The following is an 18,677-nucleotide window of genomic DNA, read 5'->3' as shown; positions in this document are numbered from 1 at the left end:
GAGAGAAGTATGTGAACAAAACAAAGTTTTTGGTGGGGGAGGTTGATATCTCAAAGGGCAACGGAAGAAGAAGAAGACTTGTGGGCGACCAACATGAACATCAACCAGAAGATTAAGTAAATGAGGAAGATGATGATCTGAAAATATGAGGCATATGGAATTGCAGTGGCGATGAACAACGCCGTGACCCCCAAAACCCCGCCCACACAGTACAGAATCCGCGACACTCTTTTCAAAAGGGACTTGGTCATCTTCCCAAACGCCACAAAACCAAAACACAGCAACAGAGTGAGCGATAGAAAGTTAAACACGCGAGGCAGTTTTTTTTCTATCTGCACGGATACCGTAGCGATGGCTATGGCCGACGACACGCAGAATGCCACTATCAACTCCTTCCATTCCTCCACCATCTCTGCAGCTGCCACCGCCGCCTCCGATTGCCCTCCGCCGCCACCTTCTACTCCATCCTCTAACTCCCACAACCAACGTGCTTTAATGCAATTTTCGAACCAACGCATCTTCTCTCTCTTCTCTTTCTAGTTAGGATCAGTTTCCTGTTCTAGACTGAAATATAAATGCAAGACGGAGCTCCTCCATGCGACCATTTATAGAGCTATCACATGCTTTATACGAAGTGGTTCTAAGCGTGTTATTGTTATTATTATTATTTTATTTTCATACCATGATTTACTTTCAGTCGATATCTCTTTTTTAAATAATATATTTTTCTTTTTTAAAACTATTTTTTAGGTATACACTCTTCCACCATATTTTAAATAGTTCTAGATGATATTAGAATTTAGGGTTTTGTAGACTTTTGACATAAAAGAATTAGAATTAGCGTATCTAATCGATGTGGAATCTCACAATCACACTCGGTCACCATTCTAAAAGGCTCATAGCAATGGATATGTATTTTTTACTTATAAACCCATGATCATTCCCTAAATTAGCCTAATAATCCTCAACAATTCTCCCCTCAATCAAGACTCGACTCCTTTTTCTGAACCCCTCGAACAAAACACACTATATTCGACACTTTAGCCACTTTGACTACACGTTCGAAGCTTACAATTTTTTATTCAATATTTGAGAATCCTATTGTCACAGCTAAATTTAGGACATTTAGGGCATGGGTGTGATACAATGTTAAAAGAAGACCTCAACAACCATGTCATGTTATAGTTGACGAGATGCTAGAGTTATGTGTGTGTGTGTGTGTGAGTGATTGTTTAGAGAAAATGGAGGCGATGATGTGTAAGAAAGTATACGAACTTTGAGCAAGCATTATCAAAGCGTGGCAATAAAATGATTAGTTTAGTTAGATATTGGACGTTAGAGTTGGCAAAGTTGGAAGTTTCAGAGATGAAAGTGCAGGCAATAATTTGAATAAAGTTTAATTTATGGTGTGAGTAATACCCTTTTCCAGAATCCCAGGCCATAAAGAGCTTACCATATGCAGCTGCTCTCTCATTTCCTCCACTTCTTTCTTAGTCATCTTTCTAAACCGCAAAATCCAAACCCACTATTATATATATACATATATATCAATTGAGTGGTAGTACCAAAACAAAAGGCAGGGGGATTCATCATCTCCAACTCTATATACCCTATAAACAATGACTCCCTCAAGTCTTTCCTCCAAGATTTACAATTTTAGGAGTTGGGGGCGTGGAAAAGTTTTGTAAAAAAGCAATTCCAAAACAAGAGAAAAGGTTATATTCCTTAGCAGACCAAACCACTTGATCACCTCATTAAAATATATAAAGTATACATGTTTTGGAATTTATGGAGATGGTTACATGCATCGTTGCTCACCTTTTGTGAGTGCCCAACAAAAGGACAAACTATGTTCTTAATCCAATTATTGCTATATATATATATATATACACATTTAATGGAGCGAATCAGATCATAGATTTTAAACTATCAAACAATTTTAAATCTTTAAGATAATATCTTATTAGTAGTAATTGATTTGATTTCAACCAGGTTTCATTGGGTTTGATTTTAGAATGTAGGGATATCTTCAAAATATTAAGCGATGGGAATGAATATATGGGAAGCATTATAATACCCCTACATTCTTCCATATATATCTTTCGCGATTGAAACATGACTATGCTACCTATTTATCTCTTCTAAATTCCCAACAAGTTTAGTAGAACAAAATAATGAAATAATTAGAGACAGTTACTGTGTGTCAGTTATTCTTTGGAGGATGAGGTTTAGCGACAGAATAGTCAGCATTAAAAGATACAAGGGTGGATGTTTTGGTATGAAGTAAATGTGGAGCATGATTGAAACCTCTTCTTCTTCTGTGAATCAAGTTTTGATAATGCTGTCGAAAGAAACGATTGAATCCCAGATCTTGTTTATCCACCACCTCTCTTGCCTTTTGTGTTTCAAACCGGGTTTTAAGAGGAGGATAGGTTCTTCCGTATGCAACCCCAGCTACACATGAACAAAACATTACAAGAAAAATAAACTTTGCGTGAGAAGGTAATGATGCTACAAAAACAAGATATAAGAAGAAGAGAAAAATAGTGATGAAGAAATGGAGGTTGAATCACCTTGATCTTGGATGGAATGAAGGTAAAACAAAGCCACCAAAATGATAAGGAGGCTTGTTATTGTAGACGCCATGGCCAACTGAAAAAGATAAGGAGGCTTGTTATGTGTATATATATAAGAAGAAGAACAAATTTGAAAGGCTTTACATTTCGGGAGTTGTGAAGGGGACACCCTCTTGAAATCTTCCCTTTACTCGTTACCAAACTTCTCTATTTATATTCATTTACATATAACTTCTCTATTTATATTCATTTACATAATACAAAATATATGGTAAATAACAACCCATATGGAAACAACATTAAAAATGAAATAATAATAAATAAATAAAATATATTTGCCTTTTAATAAAAATGTAAATATGGTAAAGGATTAAAAATGAAATAATAATAAATAAATAAAATATATTTGTCATTTTTATTATGGTAAAGAATAAGATATTTGTCTTGAATGGCAACTATCCTTAATAACTCCAACCAAAATAGAATGGGTTTATATTAACAAAAAAAACACATTGGTCGTAATGTAATGGCCGGTGTCGGATGGATAGAAAAAGCAAAATAAATAAAAATAATAAATACATTGGCTCAGCACGTTTTCTTATACCACTGTCGGTAAATGCTTTGTAAATTGTAATTTACCAAGTTTCAATTTCAACTGCTCTTCTTTTATTTTTTTACTTTCTCACTTTTCGATAACAAATTTCATTTCTTTATGTTTACTTTGTCCGCGGAAGACTTTTGGATCTTTCTATTTTAACTTTTTACCTAATCACACACTCCACGTTTAGTTTAGATTGCGGATTATAGATTTATAAACTTATAAATTGTGAATGTAAATAGTTATTTACCTTTGGGATTCGGTACAATCACAAAACTATTGTTTCTCCTTTAACAAACATCATCACATGGAACTTCCTATCGGAATTTGTACAATTATATTTAATAAATTGTTTTTTAATTTCAAATAATATTACTTTTCATTTCTTTCCAACATTTCAAAACTATCTATCTACTCTAAAGTTTATTAAAAGTTTGAAGGTTGAGCTCAATTTGTTACATGTAACTTAACGTTAGTTTTAAAACATTTGCTCGTATACCATAACCCGATTCAGGTGGAGCTGTGTCTGTCATCTACGTGGTTCAGCTGCTAGTATACCATAACCCGATTCAGTTTACCAAAATTTGACAAAATCAAACATAAAGCAGTTCTCATAAATGAGTGTGAGTGTGGCCCATAAATCCACGCCTAACCGGTGGTGCTGGTAAACGTAAAGGTGGTGGAACAAGTGCAAGAACCACACATCGTTGTTTTAGACATCCGTGGCCATATAAGAGCATTGCGTGAGAATTGGGGTGGTTTCCTCAAATATGTGTATTATTTTGAGTTGTACCATTATGGATGGATCACGTAAGGATAAGGAAGGGAGAGTGGGGGGGNACGCCACACGTGACAAAGGGTCGAGACGATGTGTTGTGAGGAGCTTGGGGTAAGAGAACAGAAGCCTAACCCAATCGGAATGGCAGCACGTGGGTAAAGAAGGGGATGGGGACACACGTAAGGATAAAGAAGGAGGGGGGGNGCAGACAGGGATGGGGACACGTGACAAAACTGCCATATCACGTGCCATTGAAACCGAACTACACACTAAACTACCGTGTTGGGTGCTGTCACTTCATAGTTCCTCAAACAAATTTTATAAAAATATATACATAGATTGAATGTATGGGCAGGAGAATGGAAGTGGGGCCGAGTTGGGCACGTGAGGCAGAGCGAGTGGAACAATCAGGTGCATCTCCCGGATTCTGCGCCGCTACCTTTTTTTTTGTTTTATTATTATTTATTATTATTATTATTATTATTATTTGTTAACTGATCCCTAAATGGATCCCTTGCTTCAGAATGTCCATGTTTTATGCTACCCTCCATTTTATTATTTCCTTTTATATTATAATCAATATGGTTGAGCATCCAACAATTATGTGAATTGCAGCATCAATTAAGATGCAACTTGCGAGCTTTTTAATTATTTTATAAACAAAACAACTGAAGTATGATTTTAAGATTATTAAATATATTATATTGATTATTTTAGCATATATTAGAAAACTTGTGCAAATTAGTGTGGAAATTGAAATATTGTGGCTTACAGCTTGTGAGCATTAATGTAAAGAAATAAAAAATAAAAACCCGCGATGGAAACGAAACGACGGAGAAAGAGAGAGTATATAAATAAAGATGCTGAATCCCCCACTAACGCCTGTGTGTGCGCTTTCAGTGCCAGAGTTATTATTATTATTATTTCATTTTATTTCTGTTTTTCTAAAAAGGGCAGAGAAGAAAAAGAGATACTCCAGTCTCCAGCTCCAAATATAAGAGAACGTTTTGTTTTTAAGCGGCAATTCGAAGCAGATTCTTCTCCGTTTTCCCATCTCTTCTCTGCTTATTCAATTTTACAATTTACTCTCTTATTCTCAGATTCTGTGTGAGATTCATGGTAGACTACTCTCTGTTTCTTCACCTGCTTTTGTTTCTTACATTTTCTCTCTTTTCTATTCAATTTGTGTTCTTCTTCTACTGCTCTAGGTTTTTCTTAATCTTGTACCTCCAATTGCGGACTTGCTTTCTCCAGGATCACAGGGATGATTTTCTGGACAAACAATTAGGATTCTACACAGTGCTACTCCAGTTGACAGTTCCATTGCTGAGAAGGTATGCTGAATGCGCCTTTCTGATCTTCATATCCACCCCTGTCTTCTTCTCCCATCCCCAAGTGATTGATTTCTCCTTGGATTTTCGACATCTGTAGTTGCTAAATTTTTGTGAGGATTCAACTTCCTTGGAGGGATTTTAATTCGAAATCCACCGAAGGCTTCATTTTATAATTTCTGATGGAGCTTCCTCAACCTCCCCGTCTCCGGACCGAAGGTATTTTCGATTTAAACTTCTGTCAATTCTTTTTCAATTTTTTTTTTTTTTCGGAAATTGAAGGGAGAGTTCTGAAAACCCTCCCGAACGAAATGAATGTTGATTTGTGGCCGTAATCTCAAAGCTTTTTTTCAGGACGGAAACCAACGCACGACTTTGTGTCTCTCTATGGTCATTCAACCGTCCACCAACAAGATCATCCATCGCAGTCCCTTCAAGGTACTATTCCTCTATCAAATCTCCATATTACAAAAATCCAACTCAAATTTTAATTTCCACAACTGTGTTCCTATTGTTAGTCATGTAAAATACAGTTTAGATCCAAAATGAATGGACTGTATTTTTTTTGTAGGGTATATATTCCGTTGGGTGTTTGTACTGTTTGTATGTGATAAAGCTATGTCTCTGTGTTTGGTATTTGTTAAATAACTTTTGTTTGAATTTGGAAACACGTGAGCTTTAATAAAATCATGGATCTGGGGAACGAAGTAAGTAAAAGTAGGGCTGAATTCAATAGAGTGGAATAGCATAGAATAGATGACAGAACAGGGTCACCGAATTCCAAAAAGGAAAAGGAATGGCACGGCAGGTAGCCACTTAGCCCCACCAAATTGATGGTGGTGCTCCTTTTCAATGGGGACGGGACCCGCTTCTGGTGTCCACAACTCACTTGACATATCGCACATTTGTGGATAAGCGATGCAATTTCAAAATACTCTTCTGGACCCGTTGTTGTGTCTGGTTATCCACCCATGCATCTTAAAATTTATAAGAACAAATTATATAAATTTTATACTATTCTTATTTATTACAGACCAAGTCACCGTCATTTTCAAAATTAAAGAACTATTCATGAATTAAAAAACATAGTGGCATGTCCAAAGTTTTCCCTCCTGTTTATATTTACTGCTACTCATCATGCGTATCTCTTACGGAATCGTCATTATGAAGTGTTCTTTGAATGGGGACTTTCAAATATTTGCATTCAGCTTGTTCTTGTTTTTGGAGACAGTTGTTTTTCCAATTCTTTGTGGCAATTATTGTCATATTAGTGGATTTATGTTTTTATTCAACACCCCCGAATGGAAAATTATAGAAAATTAAAACACAGGGATTTCAAATGTCTCTCTCTCTCTCTCTTTTTTTTTTTTTTTTTTTTTTTTTTTTTTTTTTTTTTTTTTTTTTTTTTTTTTTNGCTCAGAAGCCAATATCTTTTCTATTTTTGTGAGAACAGGAGGATATCTTAAGACGCATGATTTTCTCCGGCCGTTGGAACGGGTTGGAAAGTCATGTGCCAAGGAAGAGAAGACAATTAGTGTGTCCACTGCGGAACGAGCTGAGCCACCGCTGGCAACTGCAGCACATAATTCTCCTGTCGAGTGTGTTTTACCAGGTGGAATTGGGACTTACAATATAAGCCACATTTCTTATTTCAACCAGAGGGGGGTTCCAAAGCCAGAAGGATCGGTATTTTCAGCCGCCCAGGCGAGTAGTACTGACAAAAGTGACGACAACTCCCGTTGTAGCTCTTTGTCTGGAAGTGGTTTCACGTTGTGGGAGGAATCTGCAGTTAAAAAGGGAAAGACAAGGAAGGAGAATTTAGGTGAAAAGGCCGGTTTAAGGGGTAAAGTTTTTATCTTTACAAGCTTTTCAGTTCTAATTATTGTTCATAGACGGCTAGCCAACACGCCATAAAGGAATAATTTTTGTCTTCAAGTCGGTCAACAGAGTTTCATCGACTTTCTAATGTTGGTGGGGTCTGTACTGACTTCTTCACGTGGCCTTTTCTTGTGGTTAAAATAGTCCGAAAGAACTCATGACCGAATATTATTATTTGCCACAAAACTCGAGATGTTGAGGACAAAACAACGAAACGTGTGCGCGTGTATATGTGTGCATTCTCTTATCAACCATCTATATCAACTTTTTAGTTGTTTTGCTTGCATGTATAAAAATTCTAATACGGAGTTCTGGTATTTCCTCATATTTTCCCCTTACATTTGAGCCTTGCTATTACGTTCCTTCTCATTCAATGAATCGTCTGTTCTTTCCAGCAGAACCACCGGCGAAGGTTGAGCAATGGACCGTTTCAACGGAGCGGCCAACACAATCATCATCAAGCAACCATCGCAACAGTTTCAACTCTCTCGCTTCGTCCCAGTCAGTCACATCTCCTTTTTTACCCTTCAAAACGTCTACATTATTGTTTCGATTTCCGTGTATAACTATTGAGAATGGGCTACCTGCAAATTTACGGGCAGGCCGCCTTCAGGCCAGCAGAACCGGAGTTTTGGTGAGATGTTGAAGTCCGTAGTCAAGGTTTCCTCTGAGGAAGAGGAACTAGATGACGGCAAAGCATTTGTTATTAAGAAGGAATCATCGCCATCCACTGCCTATAAAGGTTCATTTCCTTCATGATGTTCTGTTCTTTATTCCCGCAGATTTCTTTATCGGGACAGTTTTCTGTACTTACAGGTGAATTGAGGATGAATATTGGTGGAAAATGCTCTGATCAGAAGGCTAACACGCCGAGATCCAAACATTCTGTAACAGAACAGCGCCGAAGGAGCAAAATTAATGACAGGCAGGATTCCCCCGATATATGTTATTTTAGTAGCAGACTTTACCTTTTCAAAAACATGTGTTTATATTTCCTTATAGAAAGCAATGAGTTGAACAGTCAATCTCTAAGTTTTTTCATTTGTGATAAAGTTGGAAAATTAATGCAGGTTTCAGAAGTTGAGAGAGATTATTCCTCGTAGTGATCAGAAGAGAGACAAGGCATCATTTTTGTTAGGGGTAAAGATGCATGTCACTAGTTGATATTTTACTTCTCTTTTGCTTATGGTGTGTAATAGATTGATTTCTGGACATGTTTCCAGGTTATCGAGTACATTCAGTTTTTACAAGAAAAGGTTCGCAAGTATGAAAGCTCACCACCGCAAGGATGGTACCGTGAACCAGCGAAATTAATCCCCGTTGTAAATACTAAATGCAAACTTTATCTCCATCAATTATGTAAACTATGTAACACTTTTGATCTTTTGTTCTTGTTCCACTAAACTTGATTGATACTTACCTAATCAGGAAACCGACTGATCCTCTGTTGTGCAGAGAAACAATTGCAATCCAGCACAATGTTACATTGATCAATCTCAAGTAGCAAAGAGAGGCCCTGTGTTTCTATTTTCTGGGTCCAACGAGAAAAGTATGTCTCACTCCCCTGCATTTCCTCGGTGCTCGCACAACCCAGTAGAATCTGAAGTTAGTACATCCACCGCCTTCAGAGAAGCAGATCATCATCCTGGAACAGCCAACAAAACTACATCTTATCAAATGTTGCAGCCTCGCAATTACACACCTGTCATAAGTGAAGGTGAAAGAACTGAACTCCAATCTCAAATGGCATATAATGCAGACAACAAACCATGTGAGATGAGATCGTTTAATACTGATATTGCTGCCGGTGGTAATAATCTGAAAGAACCAGAGCAGAGCATTGAAGGTGGTAGAATTAGCATCTCGAGTGCATATTCTCAAGGGTGAGTGTATTCGTATTCCATTTCCTTGTTTAGTGTCGTACATTTTGATATTCATGATATTGAGTCTTGCATCCAATCAACAATAAATTCAGTGGTCTTCAAGACTGATTGACATTATAGTATTAGTAGGTAGCTCTTCTTGTAGCAAAGTTAATTGTGGGTAGAGGCTAATAATAGTATTGGTATGAATTTGATGTTTGATTCATGAATGAGCGACATTAGATATGGTTTGTTGATGAGCAGGTTACTAAAAATTCTCACACAAGCGCTACAGCGTTCTGGAGTGGATATGTCACAGGCCAGCATCGCTGTACAAATAGAGCTTGGAAAGAGGACAAATTATAGAGAAACTGTCACCAGGCCTGCTATTGTGGTAAACTAGAATTGCATTACTCTATATAATGAACGTCCTTTTCCTAGTTGCATCAAATCCAATTCCCCCCGTTTTCTCTTTTTCTGGCTCTATTGTTTCATAGGATGATTCGTCTCGCCCAAGTGAGAGAGGGATCCTTGGTACCAGAGGTGCAGCGGCAGAGGACTTGGAGCAGGCCATCAGCAAGAAGCAAAAGACATAAAAGAGATGATATAACGAGTATGCTCCAGTCGATTCATTTTATTATAACATCATTTCATTTTTACGTCCCACGAGGGCTTTGTTGCCTCTATAATTATTTGGGACTCTATGCATATGGCCCAAGATTGATTGTACATTATGGTAGTTCATTTCTTTGTTTTTTTTAGTATATGATGTGTAATTATGAGAACAAAATATTGTATGGGCAGCCACTTCTTCTGTGCTCATCGTATCTCCGACTATTAGAACTCAACCTTTGACAGCTTCGGTGGCCATGTGCTTTTGCTCTTGTTAGGTTTCTATGACTTAATGGTTCAAATCTCTACTCTACAGAAAGCTCGATTAGTGAGGTCGTAAAAACTTCATAAAATTCAATGAATGATTAATTATTCCATGGGTGGATATAAGAACATGTGATGTACTTGATCGGTTGATGCGATCTATTTCACCAGTTGATTTAAAACGACCTTTCCCCTACCTTTCCCCTAGTTTCCTTTGTGATCAAAACTATGCTACTCATCATTTGATTCTTGTTGAAATTAAAGTAATTAAAGTTATTAAAAAAAAATTATTGGATTTAATAGAAAGTAATTTAATTATTACATAGAGAGGTAAATTGATCAATGGGTTAAAAAACCAAAAGAGGATCTACAAATTTCATTTCCCCTTCTTTTGCACTAATCCTTTCAGTTAAACAAATATTTAAATAATTATTAAAATAAACATTTAACTTAATATATTATTTTATCTTTAATTTATACATTTAAATTTTATCATTTTAGAATGGTCAAATCAAATACTTGTCTTCATTTATTTATTTATTTGAAGTTTGGAGGATCCAGTAGGAAATTTTATCTTCTAATTATTAAAATTCATTTAAACATAATAATTAAATTGAAAAAAAGAGAGGGTATCGCCGTGGTTAAGAAAAAGTCGGGGGGTATTTTGGTAAAAGGAATTTCTCTTGATATTACGTTGATGAACCTGAAGAAAATGAATTTCAAAACTCGAGCCCAACGACTCTCACCGTCCAATTTCTTTTCCTTCTTTACTCTCTTGCTTTCCTTTCCGGTTTGGAACTTACAGAGGCCTCTCGTTTCTCTCAAAATCCTTCCTTATTACTCTAGATTTCGTCTTCTCAAATCATGTTTGAGCCCCAACATTTCGTCGATTTGCAAGATAACAATGCTTTCGCCGATAATCAATCATGGCTTTCCGGCGACCACAACTCGTCCCCGACTCCGCTCCTCAGTCTCTCTTCACTCTCCAGTGCATCGATTTCAACTTCGGCAACTACTGCTGGTGGCGCTAATGGAAATGTTGATCGCGAACTCTACAACAATCTCGTCGAGATGGTGCCTCTCGTTCAGTCTCTCATTGTAATTCCTCTATTTTGAACTCTCTTTCACTGTTTAGATGCAGGGGAATGATGGGGTTTGTCTGAATTTTGTTATGGTGGCACTACAGGGGGCTGCGGGGTAGTTTCCCGAGTCTCGTGATCGACGGAAATTTGATTTTGAAATCGTACTATTTTTAGGTTTGTATAAATTCTACTCACGGGGTGCGAAAGGCTGGAGTTGTTTATTTTCAGAAATGGGAACCGGGGGATTGTTAGGAAAGAAATTAATTCACCCACTCCATATTTCTGTGTTTGGGGAAGGCGTCGTCATGGTTGAAAACGTAATTCGGTCGTGTTGTTTTGTGATTTCTTGTCAATTTCGAAGTTCTTCGTTCCGTCTCTCTCTCTCTCTCTCTTTTATTTTTATTTATTTATTTATTTTTGTTGATTATGGGTTTTTGTTTTGGTTTAGGATCGGAAAGCGAGCAGTTCATTCTCGAAGCGGGGTTCCATGATTTACACGAAGACGCCTTCTAGAGAATCATTGCACAGGAAAGTTAGTATTTTTTACTCTTACGTGATTCGGTCTTCTTCTATACACTTATTCTCTGATTTTAGGAATTCAAGGGGTAGGAGTTTACTGAATTATTTGTGTCATATTCTGTTAATTTAACCGCAGAGCTCCATGACTTTCCAATTTCTTCTCATTTTGTTGCTAAGCCTATTGTCATTTTGTTTTCCTTATTCGATGATTTTTAAACTCCTTCTGTGTGTATTTTGAAAATTGAACAGAAAGGTAGGAATATTGGCCATTCTGTTCCGACCAAGAATAAAAAAGATCATGGCAACAAGGACCAAGGTCGCGACGTTGATAATAATCCAGATGATGATGCCTTTGCAGTGTTGTCCTCAAGTTCATTGGTCTCTGAAAGAGACAACGAAGAGCTAACCACATTGAGAGAACAATTGGAGGATCTGCAAAAGAAATTGCTTGAAAAGGATGAACTTCTAAAATCAGCAGAGATGTCAAATGACCAGATGAACAGTGTTTATGCAAAGCTTGATGCTTTGAATCTCCAGTCTGTAGAGAAGGATTCTAGGATAAAGTCTATTCATTCCCAACTTTCAGATGCAAAGGTTCCTATAAAATTGCATTTTCTTTTAGATGGGTTTGTTTTGTTGAGGTCAAATATAGGTATCATAAGTAAGCAAGTTGATTGATGAATCCCTTTTGCAGTTTTCTGTTTGTAAATATTCTGGTTATGTTCCGAAGATGGATGGCTAACAGCTGTTTAAATCATTACACTATATGTAGATTAAGCTTGCTGATAAGCAAGCTGCCTTGGAGAAGATGCAATGGGAGGTAATGACATCGAATTCAAAAATAGAAGAACTTCAAGAAGAGCTAATGTCCTCGCAAGGAGACGTTTCATCGTTTATGCTGTTACTTGAGGGCTTGACGAAGAATGATTGCAATGAAGGCACGGAGGATTATAGTCTTTCGTTGCATCTCCCGGAGAGCTGCCCTTATATTGTAAGCACATTATGATATGCTTTTCTATATATGAGTTTGTAACAGTCTGTTTTATGATTACAGTACAAGTTGTGACACAATCAGCCGTACGTTTTATTTATTGGAAAAATTATCATGCTTATTCTTTCTGTGCTCTGGAATACCATACTGTTTCTTTTAAACTCTTCAGTGTTTGCTCCTCATTGTTGGCCTTGAACAACGGAAGCTATTTCTTTTGTCCTGCAGGATGATATGGACGACCTGGAAATGCAGAAAATGGAAGAAGCAAGCCAAGCTTATGTAGCTGCTGTTGCTGCTGCAAAGGCAAGGCAAGATGAAGAATCTATTGCTGCTGCTGCAACTGCAAGATCATGTCTTCAGTCATTCGTTTTCAGGACTAAAGTTTCAGACGTTTATTAGAATGATCAAGTCAATCGCGCTCGCTGCATTCAGCATTCAAATGGTATCAATTGGCATTTCAACATTCATATGGTGTTCTCCATGGGGGGTTACTCAAGTTATTTATTTGTGATAATTTGTGGAATATGAAAAAGGGAACATTTGTTTCATTTTGTATGTATGATGTATGTAACCTTCCCCATATCTGTGTTTAATGGTAATGCACTAGGGCGACAACTCCCATGTTCTTCAATCTTTTAGCATCTCTCTCATTTTTTTGAGGAAGTTTAAATAATATGATTAATGAATGGGTTGGGATGGTATATTCTGACTAACAGGATTTGTAAAGTCCTCGGTTATGTTTTCTCATATTTCAGAATGTTGAAAATAAAAGAAAACTTGATAGATTGACCAAAAACGGAAGTGATATTGAATTCCATGCCCCTATAAGGGTCGTCTAACACAAGATACATGTATAAATGAAATCCTAATTTGAGTTTGTGTTTCAGAATTTACAACACTGGAATCCTACACACCGTGCCTTGTGCTTTCTAAGCTGCAAGCCTTCTGATTTTGGCATTTGCACAGGACTTCCACTCCACTCCAATCCTAGCCTGCATCACATCTCACATAGAATTAGCATTCATGTATCATCTTAATAACATTTTCCCATCTCTTTCTTTTATATCATTAGGGGGTGCTTACACAGGAAAGGCGAAGGAGCCATTGCTGACATCTGAATGGTTAGAGTCGCTTGATTCAGTCGGCACTGCCACGATCGGATCGCCATTGATCACCTCTTTGTGATTTCCCATTCTGTTCTTACCCATACCTGATTCTTTATCCATGTAAGTATCCTCCACTTTTTCTCCCTCCTCATCCTACAACTCAACACAGAATATTATGAACCTGTATTGATTTCTGATGTGCGCATAAATGGTAATGATTCGTACCTTTTGAGGTGATATAATGTGATCTCCATCTTTTGTGGAGTAAGTATCAGGTGTACCTCCATTTATCTTCTTTTCATTATTGCATCTCTTGACTGCTTTATCATGTTCACCATAATTAAGCTGTTTAGAGAGACAGAGAGTGATTTCTTTATCATTCATATAGAATCAATCATATGATAGACAATAAAACACGAGGTTGTATATAAACCTTCCGACTAACTGGTCTTGAAGTTGCTGAAACCAAATCAATGTAATTGGAAGCATCTGAATTCCGATTCTTTATAACATCAAATGCTCCATCTTCTCTGAAACAGAAGACAATGTAGTCTTCATCTTCACATTGTGCCCAACTCGAATCATCAGTCATCTTGTTTTTGACAGCAACAACAGCAGCAGAATCTTCAGAATGCTCCATCTTTCCCTTTCTTTGCCTCGACATCTTCTTGCTATTACTTTTAGCTATTGAGGCAATACTCTTTCTGTCAAAAACCATGGCTCTTATTGGCATTGTGGTTGGGGTTGAAGTGAAATATGAGTCTGGTTCCTTATCTGTAGAAGAAGAAACTTCACTGTTAACAAAACAAACCAAACTCTTCTATTCTAAAACAGAATTTCTGAGAGAGAAAGAAACTAATCTTTGAATTTGAAAAAGACACCATTACTAGGGGAAGTTACTAATAATGAGGGACGAGTGAGTCAGTTGTGTTCCTAAACATGGAGAACTTTGTCAGTTAAATATGTTGGTAAATGAACAACATTTTCAAAACTATATTGCTGAATCCGTAGTTAGGTTTCTAAATCAAGATTATTCTAAAGGTAATTCCTTTCGTTTTTATGAAAGAAATGGTTGTGAGTGGCATGTGATCTAGCAATGGGAGACGTAGAAAAAACACAAAATCATCCAAACATCAGAGAAGAATAAGACCATTGAAATGCTAATTCAGGTACAGAACAATGTATATATCAGTTACCTTCACTAATTCAATTCCATTTGTGTTACCTTGTTGGTTGTAGGGCGGAGATGGATGACATGATCCCTTTGAAACTCGACTTTGTGTGGTGCTATTCGACAGAGGAAGCTTCAAAAGAACAATGCAGGCAGGTTTGGATAGACATTATATACTTGATTTGTTCAGGCTTAGTTGTTTTATTTGATGGATGATTGATGACAATAATGAAAATTAAAGACGTAACTGCAATGCATAATAAAACCGCCCACAATTATTGCACAAAACTAAGGCATTTCAAATTTTAAATTTTTAAAAAACACAAACCATGTATTAATGGATTATGGGCATGGGTTGTGTTTTGTTTCCTCTTTTTTACCGTAGAAGGAGAAAGTTTCGGCGGAATTTATGATGTTTTGAAGTGCAGCGCTACCCATTGAGTTGTTTTGGAGTGCAATGACGGCGATTAGAGCAGCAACCAGATTGGTAGCCATTTTGGAGCAGAAAAAAAATCAACGGGGTTTCAACTTTTTGAATAGCAAATCCGATTAAACACCCAATTCACTTCGAACTCTTGGGATTCTTCATCGAAAATCGTCCAATTACAAGAATGTTCATGTAAATCGGCGGAGACGTAGAAGTTTCTTTTTTTTAGCTTTTTGTTTTTTTAGGAAAACGAATAATACTGAACGAAAAGTTGACGTATTTGACTCGCGTTTAATTAATTGAGAAAGAATATGAATATGTTTGTAAACAATATTCAACCAACCAACTACTTTTATTAGATTTTTTAAGCCTTTATTCTGAATGAAAGGATAGAAAAAGAATGGAATCTGTACCATACATTTATTTGAACGATAATCCTACATAAAAATGGCTTCTTTCCCCCCTTTTTTGAATGAGATTTACATCGCCCCCGTGGGGAGGAAGAACGGACGAAAAGGAATCGTTTGTTTTCAAAAAAATTAATCCGCAGCCTCCATCTTCTTCTATTCAGTTTGAAGTCGCCCTCTCTCAATATTTGTTTCTCATCAACCCCGTTTGTCCACTTCACAATCGTGTATGTCTTTACAACAAATTAGCTGTTGCATGGTTTCTGGGCTGCTTTCCTTCTTTTTTCCGTATAGGGATTAAACGTTTTCTTTCAATAACTTCTGCAGCAAGAGAAGGAGAGAGTAATGGCGACAATATCCGAGAAATTTTCGGCTGATTTTGCGATGGGTGGGGTTGCCGCGATTGTGGCCAAAACTGCAGCCGCACCCATTGAAAGGGTCAAGCTTTTGTTGCAGAATCAGGGGGAGTTGTTAAAGAGAGGTCATCTCAAGAACCCATATCTGGGCATTCATGATTGTTTCAGAAGAGTTTTGAAAGAAGAAGGGATATTGTCGCTTTGGAGGGGAAATCAGGCCAACGTTATTCGATATTTCCCAACTCAGGTCTTCTACTTTTTGTCCTTAACTTTTGATTTTGCTTGATTAAACTGATGTGGGTTTGCCTCTGAATATTCCTTCCTGCTCATAAACAATGTGGTATGCGATTGTGTGTTGGATTCAAAACTCTTTTTTTCCCCTTTTAATGGAACTAGCTGTTGAATTAGCATTTGGGTGAAATCATGAATTTGGGAGCACTGATACATTCTAATGGATGACAGTTCAGAGATATTCTTGATTCTTATGAACTGATTGAGAATTATTTGACTCTATGTTAGAACTCTCAGTTTATTTGTTTTTTGAGTAACCAAAGCTTTAAATTTATGTTACAATCTCCAAATGTTTTTAGAGAAGAGAATTTGAATCCATAGGCTTTCAACTTTGCGTTCAAAGGTTACTTCAAAACCAAACTTGGGCGCTCAAAAGAGAAGGATGGATACATGAAGTGGTTTGCCGGAAATGTTGCTTCAGGAAGTGCTGCAGGAGCATCTACATCTTTGTTTCTGTATCATTTGGATTATGCACGTACTCGACTAGGCACAGATGCAAAGGACTGTGGCAGTAAGAGGGTGCCCCAGTTTAAAGGGCTGCTCGATGTCTACACGAAAACCTTGTCTACTGATGGGATTGTTGGTCTATACCGAGGATTTAGCGTTTCGATTGTGGGGATTACGCTGTACAGAGGCATGTATTTTGGGATTTACGACACCTTGAAGCCTCTGGTTTTGGTTGGAAATTTTGAGGTAAATATCTATCAAGTTTGAAAGGTACACATTCAACTTGTATCATAAACCTTTTACTATAAGATTTAGGCTCCATGCTTAACATACAACACAACATTTGGCACCATCTATATGAGAAAGGCAGCAACTGAAATATTCTTCATAAAGTTGAAATACTTGTTTATTACTTTCAACGATATCTCCAACCAATTTGTTTGATCATGTTTAATAATTGGTAGTATTCAAATGATAGTCTTGGGACCTGCTTCTTTGAGAAATACAATATGTTCTTGCCATAAGCATGGATATTCCTTCAAAGTCCTTGAAACTTTGTGATTTATTGTTTTATGAAGGGTAACTTCGTTGCTAGTTTCTTATTGGGGTGGAGCATCACCACCTGTTCTGGGTTATGTGCATATCCTTTCGACACACTGCGACGAAGAATGATGCTTACCTCTGGACAAACCTTGAAGTACCGTAGCGGTCTTCATGCGTTCTCAGAGATCATTCGCCTCGAGGGTTTTCCTTCTCTTTTTCGAGGAGTCAGTGCCAATATGCTTGCTGGTATTGCAGGGGCTGGTGTTCTTGCTGGTTATGATCAACTGCACGAAGTTGCGTGTAGACACGGTTACTCCTTTGGGGAACCTCAAATAGCCCCAAAATGATCGAAAATGGTACACACAACTTTTCATTGTTTGTGTATACTGTACTGTATAATCCAAATACATCTACATTTGTTGGTTGTTATATAATTGCAAATGGAAGTATTTTACAGTTTGTGTTTCAGTTTCTATTCTTCTTTTTTATGGTTGAAGCGTAATGAACGATTCTGTATTGGTCGAACAATAAAGCTAGAAGCACCATAAATTAAGTTAGTGGCCAATTTTTTATGGTGCAACATGAGTTCTGAATGCAATACCCCACCCTCGCTCGACCTAAGCAGTTATTCTCGATTCTCGCACAAATTCTCACCTCCAAACTTTAAACTCTTGAGAATATGAAGAGATGGTGTGATGGATGGGTATGAAGAGCATGAGGGAAAATCACATGAAAATGGCCCGAAAATGAGAGTATTTATGGTTGGTTTTTTTTTACATTCCTTACCATTTCGTTGAAAAATATTGAAAGTAACTTAGATGATTTAAGTGTCTCCATTAGGGTCTTTTCGAGAAGGTTTAGATTGTATGGTCTTATACATAGGACTCCATGTTTTTTTTTTTCCTACATTATTTTACTCTTAGTCCATCTTTAACGAATTTAGTAAGAGACTAAAACAAGGAAACAACTTTTCTAAACGACCCCATGACCCTCGTTTCAAAAATTAAAAAAAGTGTCAATGATATACCTATGTAAAATTACTTGAATATGGCCTGAAAAAAGAAAGTATTTGAGGTAGGTTTGTTTACTAAGCATGTGTAAATTTCATAATACTTGAACGTTACTTATAATTTCGTTCAAAAATATTGAAAGTAACTTACTTTTTTCACATAATAATTTAAGTGACTCGATTGTGATTTAAGTGTTTCTATTAGGATCTTCTCAAGAGGGTTCAAATTGTGTGGTTTTATATACATGACTACATTTTTTTTTCCTCATTATTTTACGCTTAGAAATTTTTTTAGTGAATTTGGTATGATACTAAAACAAGAAAACAACTTTTATGAGCGAGTTAATGACCTTCGTCTCAAATAGGAAAAAAAGGTGGCAATGCGACCTATGGAAAATGACAAGAAAATGGCCCGAAAATCAAAGTTTT

The 18,677-nt window shown here is 36.9% G+C and overlaps 4 protein-coding genes across 10 annotated transcripts; 3 read left to right on the top strand and 1 right to left on the bottom strand.

The window, feature by feature from the left end:
• Nucleotides 1–4,866: 4,866 nt before the first annotated feature.
• Nucleotides 4,867–9,845, top strand: LOC111801875 (transcription factor BIM1-like). Of its 3 annotated transcripts, none has more exons than XM_023686078.1 (13): nucleotides 4,867–5,071; nucleotides 5,207–5,286; nucleotides 5,384–5,502; nucleotides 5,638–5,721; nucleotides 6,737–7,126; nucleotides 7,557–7,662; nucleotides 7,764–7,903; nucleotides 7,978–8,086; nucleotides 8,232–8,301; nucleotides 8,385–8,483; nucleotides 8,617–9,044; nucleotides 9,288–9,417; nucleotides 9,521–9,845. In XM_023686078.1, exons 3-13 carry the CDS (start codon nucleotides 5,466–5,468, stop codon nucleotides 9,617–9,619), a joined length of 1,692 nt encoding a protein of 563 aa, XP_023541846.1. In that variant the 5' UTR covers nucleotides 4,867–5,071; nucleotides 5,207–5,286; nucleotides 5,384–5,465; the 3' UTR covers nucleotides 9,620–9,845. The 3 variants fall into 3 exon arrangements, with proteins under 3 accessions (XP_023541846.1, XP_023541847.1, XP_023541845.1); XM_023686079.1 differs by having other exon boundaries at nucleotides 5,161–5,286; nucleotides 7,560–7,662; XM_023686077.1 differs by having other exon boundaries at nucleotides 5,161–5,286.
• Nucleotides 9,846–10,618: 773 nt separating this feature from the next.
• On the top strand, nucleotides 10,619–13,124 carry LOC111801877 (protein MICROTUBULE BINDING PROTEIN 2C-like). 4 transcript variants are annotated; one of them, XM_023686083.1, is made up of 6 exons: nucleotides 10,619–10,997; nucleotides 11,430–11,513; nucleotides 11,750–11,753; nucleotides 11,859–12,094; nucleotides 12,273–12,491; nucleotides 12,717–13,124. In XM_023686083.1, the coding sequence occupies exons 1-6, from the start codon at nucleotides 10,764–10,766 to the stop codon at nucleotides 12,888–12,890; spliced, it is 951 nt and encodes a 316-aa protein (XP_023541851.1). In that variant the 5' UTR covers nucleotides 10,619–10,763; the 3' UTR covers nucleotides 12,891–13,124. The 4 variants fall into 4 exon arrangements, with proteins under 4 accessions (XP_023541851.1, XP_023541850.1, XP_023541852.1 ...); XM_023686082.1 differs by having other exon boundaries at nucleotides 11,750–12,094; XM_023686084.1 differs by lacking the exon at nucleotides 10,619–10,997 and adding an exon at nucleotides 11,194–11,298 and having other exon boundaries at nucleotides 11,750–12,094.
• Nucleotides 13,125–13,196: 72 nt separating this feature from the next.
• LOC111801879 (protein BREAKING OF ASYMMETRY IN THE STOMATAL LINEAGE) lies at nucleotides 13,197–13,794 on the bottom strand. Its single transcript, XM_023686086.1, has 2 exons — nucleotides 13,575–13,794; nucleotides 13,197–13,483 (listed from the first exon to the last, which is right to left on the bottom strand). Exons 1-2 carry the CDS (start codon nucleotides 13,715–13,717, stop codon nucleotides 13,375–13,377), a joined length of 252 nt encoding a protein of 83 aa, XP_023541854.1. The 5' UTR covers nucleotides 13,718–13,794; the 3' UTR covers nucleotides 13,197–13,374.
• Nucleotides 13,650–17,708, top strand: LOC111801876 (ADP,ATP carrier protein ER-ANT1-like). 2 transcript variants are annotated; one of them, XM_023686081.1, is made up of 5 exons: nucleotides 13,650–13,717; nucleotides 14,837–14,924; nucleotides 15,930–16,205; nucleotides 16,571–16,942; nucleotides 17,275–17,708. In XM_023686081.1, coding segments are annotated over exons 1-5 (1,050 nt in total). In that variant the 5' UTR covers nucleotides 13,650–13,715; the 3' UTR covers nucleotides 17,587–17,708. The 2 variants fall into 2 exon arrangements, with proteins under 2 accessions (XP_023541849.1, XP_023541848.1); XM_023686080.1 differs by lacking the exons at nucleotides 13,650–13,717; nucleotides 14,837–14,924 and adding an exon at nucleotides 15,625–15,829.
• Nucleotides 17,709–18,677: the final 969 nt, after the last annotated feature.

The sequence above is a fragment of the Cucurbita pepo genome, chromosome LG09 (genome assembly GCF_002806865.2).
Source record: "Cucurbita pepo subsp. pepo cultivar mu-cu-16 chromosome LG09, ASM280686v2, whole genome shotgun sequence".
Lineage (NCBI taxonomy): Eukaryota > Viridiplantae > Streptophyta > Magnoliopsida > Cucurbitales > Cucurbitaceae > Cucurbita > Cucurbita pepo.
Note: the sequence above shows the minus strand (reverse complement) of the source record. Positions and strands in the feature narration are given on the sequence as shown.